This window comes from Ornithodoros turicata, chromosome 3 (assembly GCF_037126465.1).
Source record: "Ornithodoros turicata isolate Travis chromosome 3, ASM3712646v1, whole genome shotgun sequence".
Taxonomy (NCBI): Eukaryota; Metazoa; Arthropoda; class Arachnida; order Ixodida; family Argasidae; genus Ornithodoros; species Ornithodoros turicata.
This window is the reverse complement of record NC_088203.1, coordinates 19,212,012-19,232,490: the sequence shown is the minus strand read 5'-3', so window position 1 is coordinate 19,232,490 and position 20,479 is coordinate 19,212,012. Positions and strand designations below refer to the sequence as shown.

Below are 20,479 nucleotides of genomic sequence, written 5' to 3'. Positions count from 1 at the left end.
AGGCTCAACTTCGGGGCCTCTTTCTGTACAAACTAACTTTGACCCAGCTCTGCCAATGGAATGCGCCATAATGGCGCATTCCATTGGCAGAGCTGGATCAAAGTTTTGCCCCGAGATGGGACAAAAACTGTTCCATTGGCAGAGCGAGGCATGCGTTGTGTGTTCCACTGGTAGAGCAGGTGCGAAAACTTTTTGTCCAAGGAGCAATACTTTTTGACCTACCGATTACCTGAGCGGAACACGACACGGAAGATGAAGCAGGCGCGCGATAAGTGAGGCCGAGACGTTCGAGCTTTCTTTTCTTTTTCTTTTTGCTCGTGTGTCGCGAGGTGGTCCCGTGTCTCTTGAACAGTGGGAATAACGGTGCGTCGCGCTGTGTGTAATTTATATGGTGAGATTCCGAAGCCGTTCACTAAACCCCACGTGACCAAAGCAAACCCGAGAAAGCACGCGGGTCACGCGCTATGCACGAGCGCGCATCGTACCTTGAATGCTGGAATTCCATTGACAAACCAAACTCGTGCGACCCCGCCGGGAGCATGCACGAAACCCCACCCAGCGCGGGGTAAAAATTGCTTCCCAATGGAATTCGCCATTACAAAACCTTGTCCCCCTGAACACCTGACCCCTGACATAAATAAATTAGTGCCTGCACTCCTAATTGCTATCTCTCCTGACTTATTTTGTGATCGAACCCTTGCGCTGTGTTAACGTAATGTACGCGTCTTTGTGAGCAGAACTCCTCACGCTGCTGTATTACTGCCCTAAAAGCAATATAACTGATATTGGCAATATTACCGTACCGTACCGTACCGTACCGTAATAATACCGTACTCTTATAGGGTCGTCCAGTGACACTACATGGTCGTCCAGTGACAATCCAGGGTCGCCCATCGCTACCAAAGGATCATCCAGCCATACTGCAAGTTCCTTCAGTAAAACCACAGGGTCGTCTAGCGACACGACGGAGGAGACCTCCACACCTGCCCCCGACCGCAACCTCCTCATGTGCACCCTTGGTCGCGCCTTGTTAAGAACTCCGTTTTTCCGCTTACCCGATGGTCTCTGCAGCATGGTCGTATTGCGAGGATATCTAGACCCACATTACGGCAGCACGTTCAGCTCAGCTGGCAGTAGCGTCATGTATGATCAGTGGCTGAAGACTCTGGCGCGGGGTGGTACATACAACAGAACCCGCTTTGGGCTTGACATCTTTGATCCGTAAGTTCTGACGTCAACGATCACCGTGTGCTGTGATTTCCGCGCACGCCAAAAGAACCCTCAGGAGGGCAAAAATCAGTCCACAGCCCGACCGCTGTGACGTCACTCTATGTATCCCTTTCTCTTTTAACGCGTCAGCATTTGAAGCGTCATTTTAAGGAAAAGTGTCGGTGTCGATCCGTGGTCAAAACGTGGAGAGAGAAATACAGGGTGTACGCTATAAAAGGTCAGTCACATTTTCGTGCAAGAAGTGATACCTCCTTGATGCTATACCTCTAGCACGAAAAGACTTCCTCTGCCTCAAAGTGAATAATTTATGCTAGAGGAACCTACGAAACGATTGTGGTTACCTAGCACTGTGTAACAAAATAAATATGACCATGCAAACTTTCACCTCCATCCATCGGTATTGGGCATAGGAAACACATGAAGACGAAAGTTTCCGTGGCCGTGTTTATTTTATTACGCAGTGAATGGTAACCACAATTTTTTCGTAGGTTTCTCTGGCATAAGTGATTCACTATATGGCAGCACAAGTCCGTCTCTCAAATAGATATAGTGTCACGCGCGAAAATGTCACTGACCTTTTATAGCATACACCCTGTACATCGCGTGAAAGAGGAGGAGCGCAGTGGTGGTGGTGGTGGTGATGAAAGGGCTCCCCGTTGTCGGCCTCACAGAGGTGGGCAACGTCACTACTGACGCCCTGGGGGAATGTGCGGAGGAGGGGAGTAGAGAGTTGAGAGTAAGGTAAAGTAGGTCACGGATCGGGAGCCAGTGTACGCGTGCCACAGGGAGTGACATCGCGAAGAGGAGCATGTCCGCGGAAGCGGTCATGGCTACGCGCCAGTTACGCGGGCGAGAACGAACTTGGGGGTGTACAAGGCGCCTATGAGCTGGTTTCCAGTACACAATACAAGAAATGTTGTAGTGAGCACCAAGGAAGACACAAAACACGCAAATAACGTTAATTCCAAACCGAAAACTTTAATGCTTCTAAATTATAAAAACAGAAATACTCAAAGATGCGTTGGTGGATCCATTGGAAATGAGTGACCCAAAAGGATGAAGAACATGAATGCTCCGAAAGGAAAGGGAAGGGATCTGCATTAGCTTCTCCCAAATGCTGTTCCGTAATGGTGGTGGTGCTGGTGTAAGGGCTCGCCGTTGTCGGCCTCACATGGGTGGGCAACGTCACCGCTGGCGCCCTGGGGGAATAGACTTCTAAGGGAACTATGCGGACATATGTCTGAAAGCGTCTGAGGAAAACCCAGGAAACACCCCAGACAGCACAGCCGGCACCGGGATTCGAACCCGGGTACCTCCCAGTCTCGATGTGACATGGCCAGCACGCTAACCACTGAGCCACGCGAGCTGGTGACGTTCCTAATGCTAACGCATTTCGTCACGTGACTTGACTTCGCGACAGATCCACTAATGGATCTTCCCTGATCCTTTTTTTTCTTATTATTATTTTCCCGTTCAACGGCGGTTACGTACTTGCCTGCACGGCTGTTTACGTTTAGGGACCTATAAAGCAACGCTTTCATAACGGAAGCAAGCAGTTTATTTTGCGGAAGGATGCAAAAAATTAGCAGTGTTCACAATAGTCAGCGCGGCACCGGTCTAGTTATACTGGTCTTGTTCGTCAACACAGTTACTTGGCGACAACAGTGCTACGATGAAAGAATAGCAGTTGATGAAAAGACGTTGACGGACACACTCCCATTCACAGACATCATAATAATGATAACTTAGTAACCTAACAAATAACGTTAACAACTAACGTTAGTAGTCAACATGAGGTAATGAAAGAACTGAGGCATGCCTTAGAACGTCCAGTTGTTAGAGGGGCACTAAAGTGGAAAAATGTCTCGTCGCAGAACCGAAAATGCCATTACCAACACCAACACAAAAGGAATTGGATCTATCTGTTGCATCCTGATGATCGATCGAAAAAAAAGAAAGAAAATACGCAATTTAAGCTTTACTTCTTCTTGTCAAGAAGATCGAAAATGCAGAGCTTTTCCCCGTTGGTTCTCTCGTAAGATTTGTCCAATCGTCGCCAGAGACCGTTTGAGGGAACCAACCTGAGGCCTCTCGACGTTTTCTGCCTTTTTAAGAAGGAGAGCGAGAGCGAAAACGTATAATGTGCGCTTCCTTGACGAAAGGCAACGAATGACGGAACGCAACGGCTCAAGCTCCTTCCCGTTGCGCTGTTGTCAAGGCAACGATATCTTTCACCCCGCCAGGAGAAACGTGTGCACGCAAGTGTCCCTTTAAGGAACAGTATATGCATGGACCCTGCTGGTGGTGGCCAACAAACACACGCGAAAACCGATGTTGCACATAATGTGAGCAATGATAAAAAAGAATGGACATGACGACAATGATGTGGACACCGCGGACTCTGTGACTGACGCAACGCACTTCAGTAGGTACTGTGCTCGTGCCCTCGATGCCGCAGCACGCAGCCGCGATGATGATCATCTATAATTCATTTCAGGCACTCATGAATACGTCCTCACTGTCCAAAGGGTAAACGAAAGTTTACCTTTTAGAAACAGATGGTAGGGTATCCATAACACTTTTTCACACGGACGCTTTAGTGCTGACAAGTGCATGGACTGAAAGGCGCACGAAACCAAAATTGATGACGGACACGAGGTGGCACAACCTTGTGCTGCCCTCGCACGTGAGGCTAACCAAAGCGTACCGTACAGACGCTGGAGATCCTGGCCGAAAGAGACCTTGGTTGCGCTGTTGTGTTCTTAACGCGTAACACAGTCTGATATCTGGGACAGCCGAACATATTGTGAACTGCAGATCGTTGACTGCCGAGCATACACAAATGATATACATGCCATGTTAAGCACTGTGATGCAGACGTGGCGCACTGTTACTAACCATATCAATTCCCTTGCAGTAGAATAAAGGACGATGACGGCATCCACGAGACTGCTGGCCAGCTGAGCACACCGGCTGGCCGTACCTCTTTCGAGACGTTTTTCAAAAGCGGCTTCGTCGATTTCGGGATCCTCGGCGCCATCGTCTCTCACAACACTCCAGATCAATACATTGATGACATCAGCGATGCGCTTGCTGTAAGCTACTGTTACCACCGAAATGAACTACTTTTGGCTACTTTATCAGGGCGCACTGGCGATTTCAGTGTTTTAACCTGGCAACCCTGGTTTCGTTTATTACCTCATGCCGAAATAATACCAAAGTCGGACAACCGCATCCCGGAATGTGTGCCTGAGAGTTTACATGTGCTCCCAGTCGGCGGAGTGCGGCTCCCCAGATAGGCTCAGAAAACAAAAGAAAAGAAGTGAGAATACTGCCTTCAATGCGTATTACATTGTAGTAGGACACAAGGGGTTTACTTGTCACGGTGATGAGATCAATGATGATAATTACTTAAAATGAAAGGTGTGGACTGGGATATGTTCACACTTGACGGCTCAGCAAGCGTTTCTTTATCGTTGCGTCGGCAAAAATACCGGCTAACCGCACAGCGTCACATGTAAGCTGCATTCAGATGGCGCTACATCTAATTATCAAATGCGGCAAGCAGTGGAGTGCGTCAAGTATTACTTCCTTTAATAGGACTGATGCCATTTCAGGCCCTCCGTGCTGTACAAGCAGACGCAGCAAACGGAACGGAAACTGGTTACATATTCCTGGGAGTTGCACCGCTCTATGGAGGCAACTATGGCGACGACAGCGTACTGATATCGAAATTCCACAATATGATACGGTCAGTATTCATTACACAACCTTGCTGGATAAATAATGCGGGCATAAGATGAAGAGATCAGAGATCGTTTAACAGTGTCCACTACGATGCCTCCATATGCAGCAAGTATATATACAGGGTGTGTGTAGATAAACCTAACCGCCATTTGCACACGTAACTCGTTGTCTACTTACCTGAGGAACTTTCGGCGGCGCACGATAGCGTATTTATACGTGCGAAAGCTACAAAAAAATCCTGGTAGCCGTACTCAGCGTAAAAAAATAAACACAGCGCGGAAATGTCGGCTTCCATGCATTAGATGCCATGCATAGCGGTCGCAGGTGAGTTGTGTGCAGGTACCGCTATAGGCACTACCGATGAGTATCCGTGTGGGACATCGTTTCGGTTTCTGCACCGATAGCTCCCCTAGCGGTTCCTCAATTCAACTCTCCTGAAGCCGCCATGTTGCCCTATTCTAATGCATGGAAGCCGACGTTTTCGAGCTCAGTTTATTTTTACGCTGAGTATGGATTCCAGGATTTTTTTTGTAGCTTTCGCACGTATAAATACGCCATCGTGCTCCACCGAAAGTTCCTCAGGTAAGTAGACAACGAGTTACGTGTGCAAATGCCAGTTAGGTTTATCTGCACACACCCTGTATATATATAGTTGTTGCATATGGAGGCATCGTAGTGGACACTATTAAACGCGAGAAAGCTACAAAAAAATCCTGGAATCCATACTCAGCGTAAAAATAAACTGAGCTCGAAAACGTCGGCTTCCATGCATTACAATAGGGCAACATGGCGGCTTCAAAGAGTTGTATTCAGATACCGCTAGGGGAGCTATCGGTGCAAAAACCGAAACGATGTCCCACACGGATACTCATCGGTAGTGCCCATAGCGGTACCTGCACACCACTCACCTGAGACCGGTATGCATAGCATCTAATGCATTGAAGCCGACGTTTTCGCACTATGTTTATTTTTTTACGCTGAGTATGGCTACCAGGATTTTTTTGTAGTTTTCGCGCGCATAAATACGTCATCGTGCGCCACCGGAAGTTCCTCAGGTAAGTAGACAACGAGTTACGTGTGCGAATGCCAGTTAGATTTATCTGCACACACCCTGTATAGTGAGTGTGATGCTTCCCAAATGTAGCGTCCCATTCAAACATCTGATGAAACTTACAACTGGACATGATGTTTTTAGGAGGAAGATTGCGCAAAACCTATCTAATTCGCAACAAAAAATCACGATCACGCAATGCCAATACCAATAGGCGTACTGCATAAGTCCCAGGAGGCGGCGCGGAAATGCCTGTGGTTGTAGGCGTTACGTTCTTCGAAACTTTCCTCTCCACCGAGCCCTGCATGTTATTCTCTGTGCGAACGGGCGTGCAGTAGTGTGGCAATTCTTTTAATTGAATCAGGGATTTCGCTACACCCCTCCTGTTTTTTTTTTCTTTTTTGCAACACCCTCATGAAATTTCTGAGATTACCCACTACAACTCGGCTACCAATGCATATACCTATAAATATGTATCCCTAAACCCCGCCCCTTCTAAGCTCGGTACACCCTCATAGGTGGATTTCTGGGAAAACCACTGCACCATAGGGGACTGAAGTTCTGCTTGCATTTTCCTCGACTGCATTCAGAGTCGCCTTGGGAACGTCATGTAAAAGAGATACGTAAGATGCGACCTTTTTCGCGGGAATCCATCCAAGGATGCTTTGCGCTGCGACGCGTCGCACCGCCCACGAATGCACATAAACGGCCATCTCTCATTGCAGAAAAGTCACTCCAGACATAGTGCTGTTCAGGACAACGGCTTATTACGACCGTTTCCAGCTGAACGACTGCAAGGTGACAGCACCCTCTCTCTGGGATAAAGCTCCGTTGTCCACTCAACCCACTTTCGTAAGACACCTCCTGATATCTAGTAAACCGTTTGACTACCAGTGCATGCAAAGAAAAACGGTATACCCGTACATCTTTTGGATATGGCGGGAAGTTGGGGAAACACATAATCTCTCTATTATTGTCATTTTATCTTTCTTTTCGCTACGTGCGTTATCTACGATTATAACCCCACCACATAACGCCACATAACGCCACCTGCCTAGAATGTGTGCGTATGATGCGAAAGCAAGAGTGCACAGAGAGGGTGAGCGTGTGGTACGACCGTCGCTTCGAGACACGCTTTATGTGAATGTAAAACTCATGTTTGCGAAATGTAACGGTACTAATCTGGGAAGTAGTCAGAGCTGTGAGTGCGACCGGGTTATCTGACGAATGTTATCCTTTATTATGGTTCGCAAAGATTTATTTCCCGTTTTGTGACATCAATTTCAATGACAGACAGATATGTCGGGTTGTTAAGACTCCCTTCTGAATCAAAAAGAAACGTCAAACTCTTGTGAATAGCTTATTAGAATGTTCATGGAACTACAATCATCTTGCAAACTACACTTACCAAGTACCTCGAAGGAGGTTCAAGGAACCATGCCATGCAGCGCTGGACCTTATGTTCTGCTGGATGTGTTCGCACCTCCACTAGCCGAAAGGAACGCGTGTCCATTACATAAACTACGTACTTTATGTCGATGTGTACGCCTCTTAATAGGCCTGCAGCTGTTTTGCGTGAATTTTTCAGGTGGACTCTTTAAGGTTCCAAAGTATGGTGTCTCTTCCAAGGACCACGAAACGCATGCTTTCATTCTCCCTCAGCAAACGACTGAACTCCGGAAGCGACACAAGCGACATTGGCTCCGGTTGCGTCAGCGCATATGATATACCGCCTTACGAAATTGTAAGTCTGCGAAATGGTAAGTGCGCGGGGATAAAAATAAATAATTTTAGTCCGTAGTGGTACCACTGTAACATGGACAGTCTTCAATGTCCACTGAATCAGAACCTTTGTTAAGAGAGTTTGGCCATCAATGGGTCATCAATGGGTCATGCCTATACCGGCAGCTCCGCTCACTTTTAGGGGTCCTGTTGACGTCTTGAGTGAAGTCAATGACGTCTTGAAATACGGGGCGCTATCGAACATCGTTACTCTCAGCGTTACTCTCTGTCCCCGCCATTGGGCGGCGTGATTTTGTGTAGCAGGTGGATTGGATAAAATCGAAATAAATTGATGCTTTTTCCAATCTGTAAACCTAGTGTATTCTTGTGCCAGTTCGATGACCGCCACCAGGACGATGCAAGGGACGCCGGGAGATGTCGCCTGCTATCCGTCGTTGTTCCACTGCCGGCAGAGCCTTGCTTGCCTTGTCGCTTGCAGCAAACAGCCGCCATCTTGAAACGCGATGCCAGTCGGTCGAACCGACTGGCAACTTGGTCGTTTGAGCGAAATCACGCGTCCTACAAGTAATGCGCATGCGCGACACTCGGATCGGACGTCATTCGCGCTAAAATGTTGCTGGTTTCTCTAATGACAACGGAATTGCGGCAGGTCAAGCAGGAAGGGATGATAGGGTTGATAGGAAGGGATGTCTGTTCTGTAATGCTAGGTGCTTTCAAGTTATTGCAGGCAGCGTGAGTTGCTGAGGCGCATGTCCATAACCGTCTCGAAAGTGTTTCGCCCCTTTGTACTCTACGAACGGTTTGGAAATTTTTGGTCCATACACTATTGCGATCCCAATGAAGGCTTCTGAGGAATGCGTCGCCCGTATTCTGTCCTCTTTTCAGTTGTCAGTGGACGTTCTCCCAGTAGAATCTTGTCCGCAATTCCCAACTCCTGGTCGGCCTGGAGCGTCGGCACAGTTCGATGGACCGCGTAGTGGGGACTAGAACCTAATGCTGCGGTGTGTGACCTGTTATGGTGGTGCACGGCTGCTTCCAAGGCACACTTCCAACCTCCTCAGTGACAAGGGTAGACGGTCATGTAGAACTTAATGCCTGGTATCGCTCGTTCAGCCATGCCATTTCCTTCCGGATGATATGGTGTCGCCGTGCGTAGGGCTATGCCCCTTTGCCTAGCACTAGCTTATCCAGCTCTTACCTGTTTTTATGGTAAGGGCAGTACTATTTTTGAAATGTGATGTAGGCAAGCTTCCGCTTGTCCCATCCTACAGTTGGCAATACGACTGCCTGGGTCCTTCTGGGTCACAGTATCTGTTCTTCGTTTTTAGAGCGTTGCAGTGTTGTTTTTGTAATGCGATTGTGGATGAGTGAGAAGATAAGCAGTAATGAGGAGCAAAAACATTTCAATTTGATGAACTCGTCCATTGAGTTCAGTTCAATTCAGTGAACTGTCAAAAAAAAGTCCAAAAACCTGTCCATTCATTCCCCTCTTCGTGACGTCATACCACCACGTGACTCATACACGTGTGTGTGGGGCTGGTTTCAGCTGAGCCGCGAAAGTCACGTGATATCTGTGCGGTGAGAGGAAAATAAATGCGGACAAAACTTGAATTGAGTGGGTGCTACTTTTGTTTGTTATAAGCAAGAAGGATGTAACAAGTCAGTTTCTGTGGCCGCACAACACGGTGCGCTATTAATAAACAAAAAGAAAGCTGAAGCTGATACCGCAAATTTAAACTCATTAATAAGGGCAACAGATACGCTAAGGAATTCGAGATCAACTACACGGGTCAGAATAAGTCGAAATCCTTCACGTCACGAGGTAAGATTGAACACAAACGCAAGCGGCACGCACAAGAATGCATTCCTCTGTGTTTATTCAAGAACGTTGGCGACAACACACAGCGTACATCAACGTGCCATTTCCAGAGAAAAGTGAAATAAATGTGCCGAACAGAACGCCAACAACCTAACTGCGAATCAGAATGCAGAACTGAGAAGCAGAATGCCACCACGAGAAAAACGGTGGGCGCGTATCACGCGCGTCATATCCGTTCTGTCATTAAACCATTGCCAGCATGACCCTGTGCTGCGACAAATAAAACGGCAGAACAATGAAAATGCGAAGTCCATGTACTCACCAAACGCCTCTAAACCCAGAGATAAGGTGCTACCAGAAAGTCGAGACGGAGTCGTCGCGTTCCCCCATGACTGCTCAAAGAGACTCGTTCGAGGTGAGCGAATCCTACACTGAACAGGCGGAGCCGACGCTCCATTCAGTACTGCTCCGCGAGGTGGTCATTTGAGGCGGACTAACCATTCCGAGCCAGTGGTTTGAAGCATCTCGTCCATGAATGAATGAATGACATAGGCGTACACCGCTCAGAGCGAACGCTTTGGAGCATCTTGTTCATGAACGATCTAGCAGAAACAGGTCATTCAGTCGGTCATTCCATTCAGTTCGTTCTCCTCCTCAACCTCACACAAAAGCGATTAGGCAGCACGGGGACAACGGCGCCCACAGCCCTTTCCTTGGCGGAGCTGACGCTATCATTCAGAACTGCTCTACGAGGGAGAGAGAGAATCATTCGAACCGAGCGATCCGTTCAGTGCGAATGGTTTTGAACATCTCATTCACTGACCGAGCGAACGATGTCGCAAGCAGGTCGGTCATTCAGTCCGTCGGTCCATTCACTTCGTTTTCCTCCTCGCTTCTCCTCGGCAAGTCTGGCACTCCCGCGCATGTGCTCAGGGCGATTCACACTCCAGCGCCCACGGCCCTTTCGTTGGCGGAGCCGACGCTGTCAATCATTCAGAACTGCTCTACGAGAGAGAGAGAGAGAACCATTCGAAGCAAGCGATCCGTTCAGAGCGAATGGTTTAGAGCGTCTCATTCACTGACTGATTGAACGATGTCGCAAGCAAGTCATTCAGTCAGCCGTTCCATTCACTTCGTTCTCCTCCTCGCTTCTTTTCAGGAAGTCTTGCACTCCCGCGCATGCTCTCAGGGCGATCCGCACTCCGGCGCCCACAGCCCTTTCGGTGGCGGAGGAGCCGACGCTGTCATTCATTCAAAACTGCTCTACGAGAGAGAATCATTCGAAGCAGGCGATCCGTTCAGAGCGAATCGTTTGGAGCATCACATTCACTAACCAAGCCAGCGATGTCGCAGTGAGGTCATTCAGTCGGTCATTCCATACACTTCGTTCTCCTCCTCGCTTCTCTACACGGCTGGCATTCCCGCGCATGCGCTCTGGGCGATCCACACTCTGCTGCTACAGCTACAGTTCGCAGCGGACAACATAGATGGAAACGCCGTCGTGAGCACCGGGACGGTGGATTGCAGATTGCGGATTGCAAGAAATAGACGAAGGGCGTCACCGAACTGAACTGGTGAACGAATCTTTTGGTCGTTTGTGAATGCGTTCATTCAGTTCACGCGACTGAGCGTTCAGTGTGACCGAATCATTCACAACCGACAGAAATAAAAAAAGAAAATGAAGAGAAGTAACATCAGTGGTAGATATACCGGATAATGCTTTATTACAATATTAAAATATTGGTGCAATATTGGTAAAATGGGCTTGCAAATATAGGCAGCCCATATTGGTCCACTGTGGAGCCTGGTTGCACTCCCCATATTGGTCCCATGTTGGACCAAAATTGGTAATCATGGCAGCCCACGTGAATAGAATATTGCAGCAACATTGGCGTGGTCTCCGTGGTAAGAAGCAAACCAATGATAGGCGCGCAACTGTGATTGACAGTTTGTGCCTCTCTTCGTTGGCTCCTCCCAGTGGCCAGACTATCTTTTAATACACACCTCTGTATTGAATGAGCGCCTAGTGTCACCAAGCGTACAGCTCGTCAGCTTGTCAGAGAGGATTGGATGCAATGTTACCTCCTAGGTTGACACGCACTTGGTGGCGTGGGGCAACGTGTATGTTGGACGGCCATTGGTCTTAATGGTCACTGCAGTCTGCCCGTGCAACAGGGGCATAAGATATAGTGTCCTTACAATGTTACGGCCTTGTGTACTTAGCATCGAACAATGCACTCATGTACGGCTTTGGACAAAAGTAGGTTTACGGAACACCTGGGTGTCGCATTTCTTCACTGCGGCCACACCCTGGCAGCAAGCAGGAGCAGGCACACATACTGAGAGATTGACAGAATAGCCAGTCACCCGTTTCTTATTCTATCCTTATAGCTAGCAGGAGGCTGTTCCAATAAAAAAAAAATACCAGTGCCGTTTTCCGTAAACTTTTGTCCCAAGCTGTACTAGCATGACGTATGCACTAATATGCACTTTGTGTACTTGCGTTTTCTTCGGTACCAAAATTGCCGATAAAGGCAAATGGTTCATGAGATTAAGGATTAAGTGAATTCTTTTTGAGTCATGGTATCATTTCAACATGTCCATATTCCATGTCCGGTCGACATCCATATCATGAAGCAAATCCTGCACCGAACATGTCACCTACATCTCACGTTTTCTTCTCTTTCTTTTTTCATTTTTTGAAAATTACTCACGACACGTTCTTCTGTGTCGTATCTTCACAAAGTACAGTCGTCGTCTTACAAAAATAGCGACTTATCATCCGTGTATGCATGTTCTCGCTACTTGCAGTTATGCAATGGCAGCTACCTTCTTGGAGAGGTGGAACCCGAAGAAGTGGACAAAGAACGATCGGTGGCATATCAGAGACGAAAAGACGGATCGAAAGTTCTGTATTACGACACCGCTGATACCACAATGCAAAAGGTAAATTGACATATACTAACATCAGAATTCATAAACCATCGTCGGTTCGAGCTGCTCCACGAGGCCTGTTCTTTGAGCTTCGTAAATCGATCTTGACTCGAAGCAGACATGGAGTGGAATAGCTCAACCGATTTTTTCTCGATAGTCTCGAGGTTAGGTTGCGTCTGTGCTACATCGAGGACTTCTCAAGTCCAGTCTGGGTGGGGTCACGGCAGAGGACATCTCGTTCGCCGTGTTGATCGACAGCGTTTTGAGTTTCGATGAACCTATACACATGGATGAGGGAGACCGGCGCACTGGCGTGCCGCTACGTCGTCCGTTTCATGAGTCAACACATCAATCTAGAATGCAAGAAAACAGTGACATAGTTTTCATGCTATCTGTGTCACTTCGCCTTGTACTCAGTATAGCGTTGAATACAAACTTGACAAACATATGGGTGCCATAAACACAAACCACATCCCGTTCGATTTTTCAGCTCGCATCCATAGGTAGCACTAGCTCTTTGGGACGCACACTCACACGTACGCTATATTTTCCGGTGCATATCAGAAAGACGTCCAAGATGCATAGGCACAAAAGCAATCATCTGCCACGTTTCAGTGAATGGCGTTCTTGTTGTGATTCTCACGACTTACGTGAATAAATTGCTCGCTCCAGATCAACCAGTGGAATTTGTCGAAACCAACTCATTATTCAATACGCCAGGTGAACTGATACGATGTGTTTTATGATTTAGCCATGATCTGGAGAAGATGGAGGAAAATAAGTGTACCTGAAGCTTTATCGGTGCATTTGAAACGCGATAGCACCTCATTAGCTTACTTTAGAAGCGTCAGTTGGAGCCGCGTTGCGCCGTATGGTTGTAGCATGAGGCGGAGTGGGTGTCGCGACGCGCGCTCTCCTCCCGCTCTCGCACAGCCACAGCTGAGAAGAACTATTGCGTCGGGAGCTGGTGTTCAGTGTCATACGTACCGTATAGTATAGCGAGACAAAGCAGTACTTCAGGATTCATAGTTGATGCTGATGGCCGTAGTGATAAATGTGTACTTCTTTCCCATCGGAAGTGGAGTTGGCGTCCTTCGTCTGCTGCAATGCTATCGAATTTCCCACGGGTTTGGCAATGCGCCAAAGAGTAGTGCGACTTTTTTCAAAGGGCTATCTGGAATTGCAGCTTAAAAGGGTTGCGACACTTTCATACATGTGATTCATTACATCATGGACGCATCGTATTGCATGCCAGAATACTGAGGAAAAAAGAAATATTCCTATACCTGCCGTACTTAGCGAGATACAAGCCCTCGAACACACGCCCGAGCAAGCGCAAACGTCAGATACCTCAGAGTTGTCATTGGCAGCCGTGACTCCTCCTGCGCTTCCTCATTGGCGGCGGCGAAGGCTGTGATGTCAGAGCCTCATGAGTTTTGGTATTCGCGGTGTCCATTTTTTCTTCTTCTATTACCCTCTTCGGTGTGAAACTTTCAACGCAGATCCAGATCGGTACAAGGAGCCGTCTTTTACGTTTATCTGGGATAACCTGGGATGACCTGTCGCAACCCCTTTAACTACTCTGAGCAATACCAGCTTTAACTATAACTCAGATACTTTTTTAAAAGCGATTCTGCTAGGTCCCATACGCAAGACGCGATACCAGACGACGCTGCATCCATCTTCGCTCCAATGCAGCTGTCATACATGAGCGACTGGAAATACAATGCATACGGTTACATGGTATTTTCACCAACGAATGTGTGACAGCCACACAGCCACAAGAGTCCTGACCCTACCCATATTGGCTGGCGTTACTTCAAAGATATTTTCTTGTATTATCCGGCTTCTGTTGACAGCTGTCACTAATGCAGGGACCCTTAATATGTATTGGTATTACAACCACTACAGATGTGCAAGGCCACAGCGAATCATGGATTCCGTGGAGGATGGGTTCTCTTTGACTTGGACTATGGCGGCGTTATGAGCTGCACAGGAGTGGAAAAGAGCGATGGCTTCGCGCTCGTTCACGCAGTGGAGGCCAATATGCGCAAGGAATTTGAATCATGTCCAACGGGATAAAAGTTTTTCTGAACCTCATATGCATTTTTCCTATATTAGTAATCGACGATTTCAACAATATATTATATGTACTCGCCCAATGCGTCGTGTCTTTTGAATAAAGTGTTTCTAGAGAAACTTTAAAATCGATAAAACCCCCGTGCCGGGGAACAAGTCAAAAGACGACACAACACACAGGCACAGACTGACGAACAAGGATTTATTATTGTCAAACCTGCTATATATCCTGAACCAACAACGCCCTCTTCCGCAAGGTTCCCCATCACACCCTCAGCATGCCTAGTGGCTTTATCTTTATCAAAAGCACAAGACTTATCTTGCGTCCCTCCTGTTTGAATCTTGCAAAGACTTCTCGACTGGAGCAGTTATCAGCACTGAAGGCACACTCACGCACTTGGACCCCGCAATGTTTAAAGCTTCACGATATAATAAAGCACCGCCCTTATTACTCTTATGTTGTGTCCTCTTTTGATTTGTTCCCCGGCACGGGGGTTTTATCGCTTTTAAATTATGCTACACCGAACAGCCCAATTTTTAACCATTTTCTAGAGAAAGATGCTTTTATCGAGGGTTATTTTTATCACTGCGGATTTCTTGAGGTTGACACCGCGGTAATGAAGTCTTGCAAGTCTTCAACGGCATGTACGACACACCGCGACTACGACAAGTAACGTACCAGAATTTACCAGAATTTCTCTCTATGCTGATGTAATTTTCCAGGACTGGATAGCGCACTGTAAACTTCAATAAAGTTTACCGATTAATAAATTAATGGTTGCGAAGCTAGTTGAAATAATTTGTGTGGTGACTCTGAGCATTATAAGCAGACGTGTTAGGGCGTTTCCTTGTGTTTCATTTTGATATCTCCGTGATTGTCGCCGGAGTCAGAACATATCAAGAGGACCATATACGGAGTAAACTTGCAGGCGCCATTGCATGGCACCGCGCTGGTTATGTGGCCAACAACTTTATTTTGTGAGGATGATTTGGGAGTCTCTGATCATGCGATGTTGTGATATTGCGGCTTTGTGTGTGCGCGCCCTTTTTTAGCGCCTTCACCCTTTCATATCTTAGGAACACGGTTAATACTGCATTGATTGCATGTGAGACTTACCTGCAGGTAGATGTTTATTGTTACACAGACGACACATGCTTCTGCTTACAATACATACAATTAGAAGCAATCTGGGCAGGCACAAGAAAGAAGTCCGAACATTTCATTGCAGGGAAATTTTTCTATACATGGTATAAAAAGTTAGGCCTAGCGCAGTGATAAAGTACTTGGACGCCGGTAAGCGATTTGGACCCAGGAGACCTACAGACCAACTGAGAATACAGACCTGATCATCGTTGCAGCATCACCTGGTGCAGCTTTCGCACACCGAGAGGTAATAGTAGTCGCAAGGCATGACGGACATTTCTTGAGGACGACCAGCAGCTGAGCTCTAAATGCCGGTGTTAACTGTCACTGCGGCCATGAAGTCCGTGCAAGAAATTAGCGGGCTGAGTTACAGAAATCGGTAGTGTCACCTGTTGCTGCTTTTTGTCACTCGGAGCTATAGCTATCTATCTAACGTTAGGCCTTCCTATCTGCAACGCAGTAATATTTTGAGAGCTGGCTGTCTTTCCCTCCTTAAGTTGAACAGGACTATAGGTGGCGTCGCATAGGCACCCTATGACTGAACTTGAGCGTAATGCAAGTTCCCAGTTGATGCTCGACGCGACGTCGCCTGCAGGCTGCGGAAGTAGATCTTGCATGTCGAACTATCACTGGGAACGGGACAGAGAAGAGACGACAGGACAGGTGCTAGTTCGTCATGCAAGATCAACGCCAGCACGCCCGGTTTTTCACTTTGATGCGGAAGTAGATGCGCATACCCGGCGTTCTTAAAAAGGAGAGACACCGAGCCGAAAAGCTCGACATGCAGAACATTCTCCACGGCGTCTTGCGACGTTCGAAACATCTCGCGAGATCGCGATGTTCTCTTGGCCAGTGAGGTGACCACGGAGGTGATATGCCCAAACAGCGCCTTCTCGTTATTTTTGTCTGCTCATTTCCGCCGTTGACGCTTGTGCCATTATGTTAACAGAAAGTTAAACGCGAAGAGCTGCAGAAACATCGAAACGAGGAGAAATGCGTGCTCACTACATGAAGGATCCACACAACACACAAACAAGAGCGCGGACCGAGTGAATATCCCGAAGGAGTCCCGTCAGGTAGGAGACATAGCGGCAAGCTCTCCGTAGTGGCCTTTTGAACGTATGGGAGTTTAAACGGTGGATTCGTAACGGCGGCAGTTCGGGGTACCCCCCAACGATGTCACCATTCACGCCGCGACATCACGTCATCCGTCAACAAGTGCTTACTGGGCATAGGTCTGCTCGTGAGAGCTATAGTCGGTGGTTTATTCAGACCACCCCCGACGACCCCAAATGTTTCGTAACGCTCCCTAACTTTTTCCTGTGTTCTACTGTCACAATGTAACTGCACCCCCAATTTTTTTGCAACCCCCACACCCCTTTTAGCTGACGCAAGCATTTAGCGTACAGTCAGGCCAAGCTCAATACCAACGGAGGAGCTAAGTGGAGTGCCGCGCGAACGAAGAGAAAGACGGCGACGTTCGATCCACGCAAAGGGAGCGGGCAACCAAATTACGGAAGAAACACCCCACCCCACCGACGCCCACCGAAGTAGGAAGCTGTCACACCAATATGGGTACGTAAACATTAATCAATAATTTCTTCTTACTGTGTGCTAGCATCGCACGATTGTACTTAGTTTTTTCGTTTTGTTTTTTTTGCAACTGACATTTGCTAGTATCGTATTCGAACAGTATTCGAACATAGGACATACAACAGCTGTGTGACTGATGCATTTTTAAGTACCAAAGCGGAAATTGTGGTTCTTGTTCATGTATTTGTCGTGAAAACATTGCAACGAGCAATGAGGTACACGAGAGCACTTAACGCTTGGACCACATGAAGCTATTTCCAGAGCGACCGATCGCGCGATGGATATCTGTTTCGAATATAATCGATCATTATGTCTCTCACTGCATGTTGTGCTACATGTTCTAACATCCTCGTCAAATGGTGGTAGCAAGTTCGTAAAGCACTGTGGCCGCTTAACGTACGATACACAGAGCCACAGTAACACTAACATTACTTTGCAGCAAGTGGTTCCAGCACGCCGTCAACGCCAACGCCGTCAACGCCAACGCCAAGTTAGTGAATCTTATGTGTAGGTGGCTGCTCGGGCCTTAATCTGAATGCTGTTAATCTAGACACGACCGAAATATCGCAACGCAGCGACGTATCTGCGAAGGGAGGTAAGTCATCCTTATGTAACACACGAAAAGGTTGTGTGTCACCGCGTGTACTTCGTTCTGGATTAAAGCTGCATTAACATTCCAGAAGGACCGTAAGTATACATCGTACCTATGCATTCGGATCAAGTTTGGTTTGGATAAAAAACTTTCGAATAAACCATTAAAGTGCGATTTTCTTGCCAGTTAAAATTAGCATGCCAGCTATCCCTGAGTTTCAAGGCGAGTATAGCATTACGACAAATCTATGGATGCAGAGATGCACTGCCCTAATTAATTTTTTTATATGAAATTATCAAGGCTACAGACATGGCCTAGCATCTCTTGCCATGTGCCGATATGCGTTGACAAGCAGGGATGTCCGATGAGTCCTAATTTATTTATTTAATTTGATTGTGATATTACGTGTGACATTCATTGGGGCTGTCACATTGCACATGTAACTTCCACACGACCAGTTTATAGCGGCGGATATGAGCACATTGCACGTATCACCTTCAGTTTATCTCCTTGCATGCATGCTGGTCTGATCATGAGGTCGCTAGATCTCCCAACTGTAGTGATGTTCTATTTTTCTAAACCATTAGTGGGTTTCAAACCAACCTCCAGTAAGGCGAAGAGTAATTAGACTAAGGTGACAAGTTCATTATTCTTTATTTTCTTCCCCTTAGAGCTTCCAAACCGAGTTTGCTGACTACACGGATGCAGATTGCCTTGATGCTTCTCGTCTTTGCTTTTGGGATAATACTTATAATTATCTTCAGTAAGAACACACGTTTCTCGACATTGTCCTACTCTAACAATGACGTGCCTTTGTATATGCGATGTTTCTTGCGGGCTATGTTGCAACGTATTCTCTAGCCCTAGCTGCGGACGACGCTAACCGTGTATTCACACGAGCGTGTTTTCTGACGGCGCAGCGACTGAAGGAGCGAGAGGGTAAATGATAAGGCGCTGAGGCTACGCCCCTCTGGAATGCCTACACAGATAGTGTTCCAATGTGCTGTCAGCTCAGATGCCGGGGATAACGTTCGCGCTGCGGTTGAAGGTTGCAGCATTAATTTTATGTGCACGGCGCTTGGTACGCAATGGACGAAAGAAAGCGAAAATTGGTGGATTTTGCTGTTCCCATTGGCGATAGTGAATCCTGCCATGAAAAGAAGTGGTTAAGGAAGATATGGACGAAAGAATGGGTGTTGAGGAAAGAGCACGGTCTGCAAAATAGCCTTCTACGGGAGCTACGAGACGAGGACCCATGTGCGGCCGCTTTTGAATACATTCTGCTCCGCATAGCGAAGCGCATAAGGAGAGTATAGAGATGAATATGCGGGACATTATACTAGCCAATGGTCGTTTTTCTGTAACCCATCTGCAACAGGTTCCTTCGAATTATGTGCGCTTAAACATGCCTAGGCCAGTTCCCACATATAGCGCTTTCCTACATAGCGCTAGAAAATTTCGCTATATTTTCCTCCTCGCATTGCTGCGAACCGCTATAAAACCACTCTTGTCGAAGTAGAGCCCCGGTCAACTTTTCTAGCGCTATATTGAGCGGTGAGTCTGCGTTAACCAATCGTGAGCGTCTTTCAGCCGTGACGTCGCGGAAGCTGGGGTTTGTTTTGCTTCCGATCACTCGAAGTAGCAAGGCGGGAAGGCGACGACGACGAAACGACGACGTGAAAATGGCCACGAGCTTCACCTGCCTGTGCTATACCCGTGCATCTGCATGGCTGTTTGGTTACTATCGTTCGGTATCGCGATCACAGCATCGAAAGTGTCATCCGCGTTCATGCTACGGATATCCGGCGAGGACAGTAAACGATCACGGTGGTACCGGTGCATCACGTCGCAACGAGATATCCCGTGACTGCAGCAGAATAGCGCTCTGTGCTCGGTATAGTGTGTGAGAACGGCAACCGGAAAAACAGCGCCAGATTTTGAGCGCTATATAGCGAAGCGCTGTATGTGGGAACTGGCCTTAAATCCATAAAGCGTTCGTAAATAAGACTGAGCGGGAACTAGTGTAGGAGAGAGTGCTATGAAGGCTGTGTGTCTTCGTTTTCTACCGTGACGCCGCAGCAGTGTGACGGTGATGAGTGTAAAGCAGAGACGGCTGTGGCGTAAAGGTCGCACCTTTAGAACACAGTAAAAACAGCTTCATTGCATAGCACACTCTGCGCCAACCATTGCCGCGAATAATAGCCCTTGCTCACTTCTGATTGGAAGACACAGTGGAGCGTACACCTTTTTGTCTCAATGGTGTGTGTGTGTGTGTGTGTGTGTGGGTGGGTGGGTGGGTGTGTGGGTGGTAGTTCTGCCGCACGTTCTGCTAAAGCAAGGAACCTTGTCCTCTTTCTGCAGAAGGCAGGTCTTGCTCCAAGGCCCATCTAACAGTTTGCTCCCCCCGACGACCTCATGCACCCTCTACGCACCTCTATCCTCCATCCGGCTTGCTTCTTTTCTTCTTTTTGCTAAAGTCGTGACGACGCCCACTTCTGTGTGGAAAACAACGGCGAGCCGATCCTGCCATAACCCCCTCCCTTGTGT

The 20,479-nt window shown here is 47.6% G+C and overlaps 2 protein-coding genes and 1 long non-coding RNA gene across 5 annotated transcripts in view; all 3 read left to right on the top strand.

Annotated features, from left to right (window-relative positions):
- Positions 1 to 14,682, top strand: part of LOC135389997 (uncharacterized) — a 96,179-nt gene extending 81,497 nt beyond the window's left edge. For all 3 annotated transcript variants that reach the window (XM_064620025.1, XM_064620024.1, XM_064620026.1), the window contains 7 exons: positions 843 to 1,221; positions 4,148 to 4,325; positions 4,848 to 4,981; positions 6,754 to 6,880; positions 7,617 to 7,772; positions 12,402 to 12,536; positions 14,436 to 14,682. In XM_064620025.1, the coding sequence (XP_064476095.1) occupies positions 843 to 1,221; positions 4,148 to 4,325; positions 4,848 to 4,981; positions 6,754 to 6,880; positions 7,617 to 7,772; positions 12,402 to 12,536; positions 14,436 to 14,606 (1,280 nt within the window). In that variant the 3' untranslated portion in view covers positions 14,607 to 14,682. The remainder of the gene's footprint in view (positions 1 to 842; positions 1,222 to 4,147; positions 4,326 to 4,847; positions 4,982 to 6,753; positions 6,881 to 7,616; positions 7,773 to 12,401; positions 12,537 to 14,435) is intronic.
- A 2,482-nt stretch (positions 14,683 to 17,164) lies between these two features.
- LOC135389996 (uncharacterized) lies at positions 17,165 to 17,937 on the top strand. Its single transcript, XR_010421651.1, has 3 exons — positions 17,165 to 17,322; positions 17,780 to 17,830; positions 17,891 to 17,937. It is a non-coding gene; the product is annotated as an uncharacterized LOC135389996 (long non-coding RNA).
- Positions 17,938 to 18,608: 671 nt separating this feature from the next.
- Positions 18,609 to 20,479, top strand: part of LOC135388258 (uncharacterized) — a 52,912-nt gene continuing 51,041 nt past the window's right edge. The window contains exon 1 of the mRNA XM_064617685.1: positions 18,609 to 18,695. Coding sequence (XP_064473755.1) covers positions 18,635 to 18,695 — 61 coding nt within the window. The 5' untranslated portion in view covers positions 18,609 to 18,634. The remainder of the gene's footprint in view (positions 18,696 to 20,479) is intronic.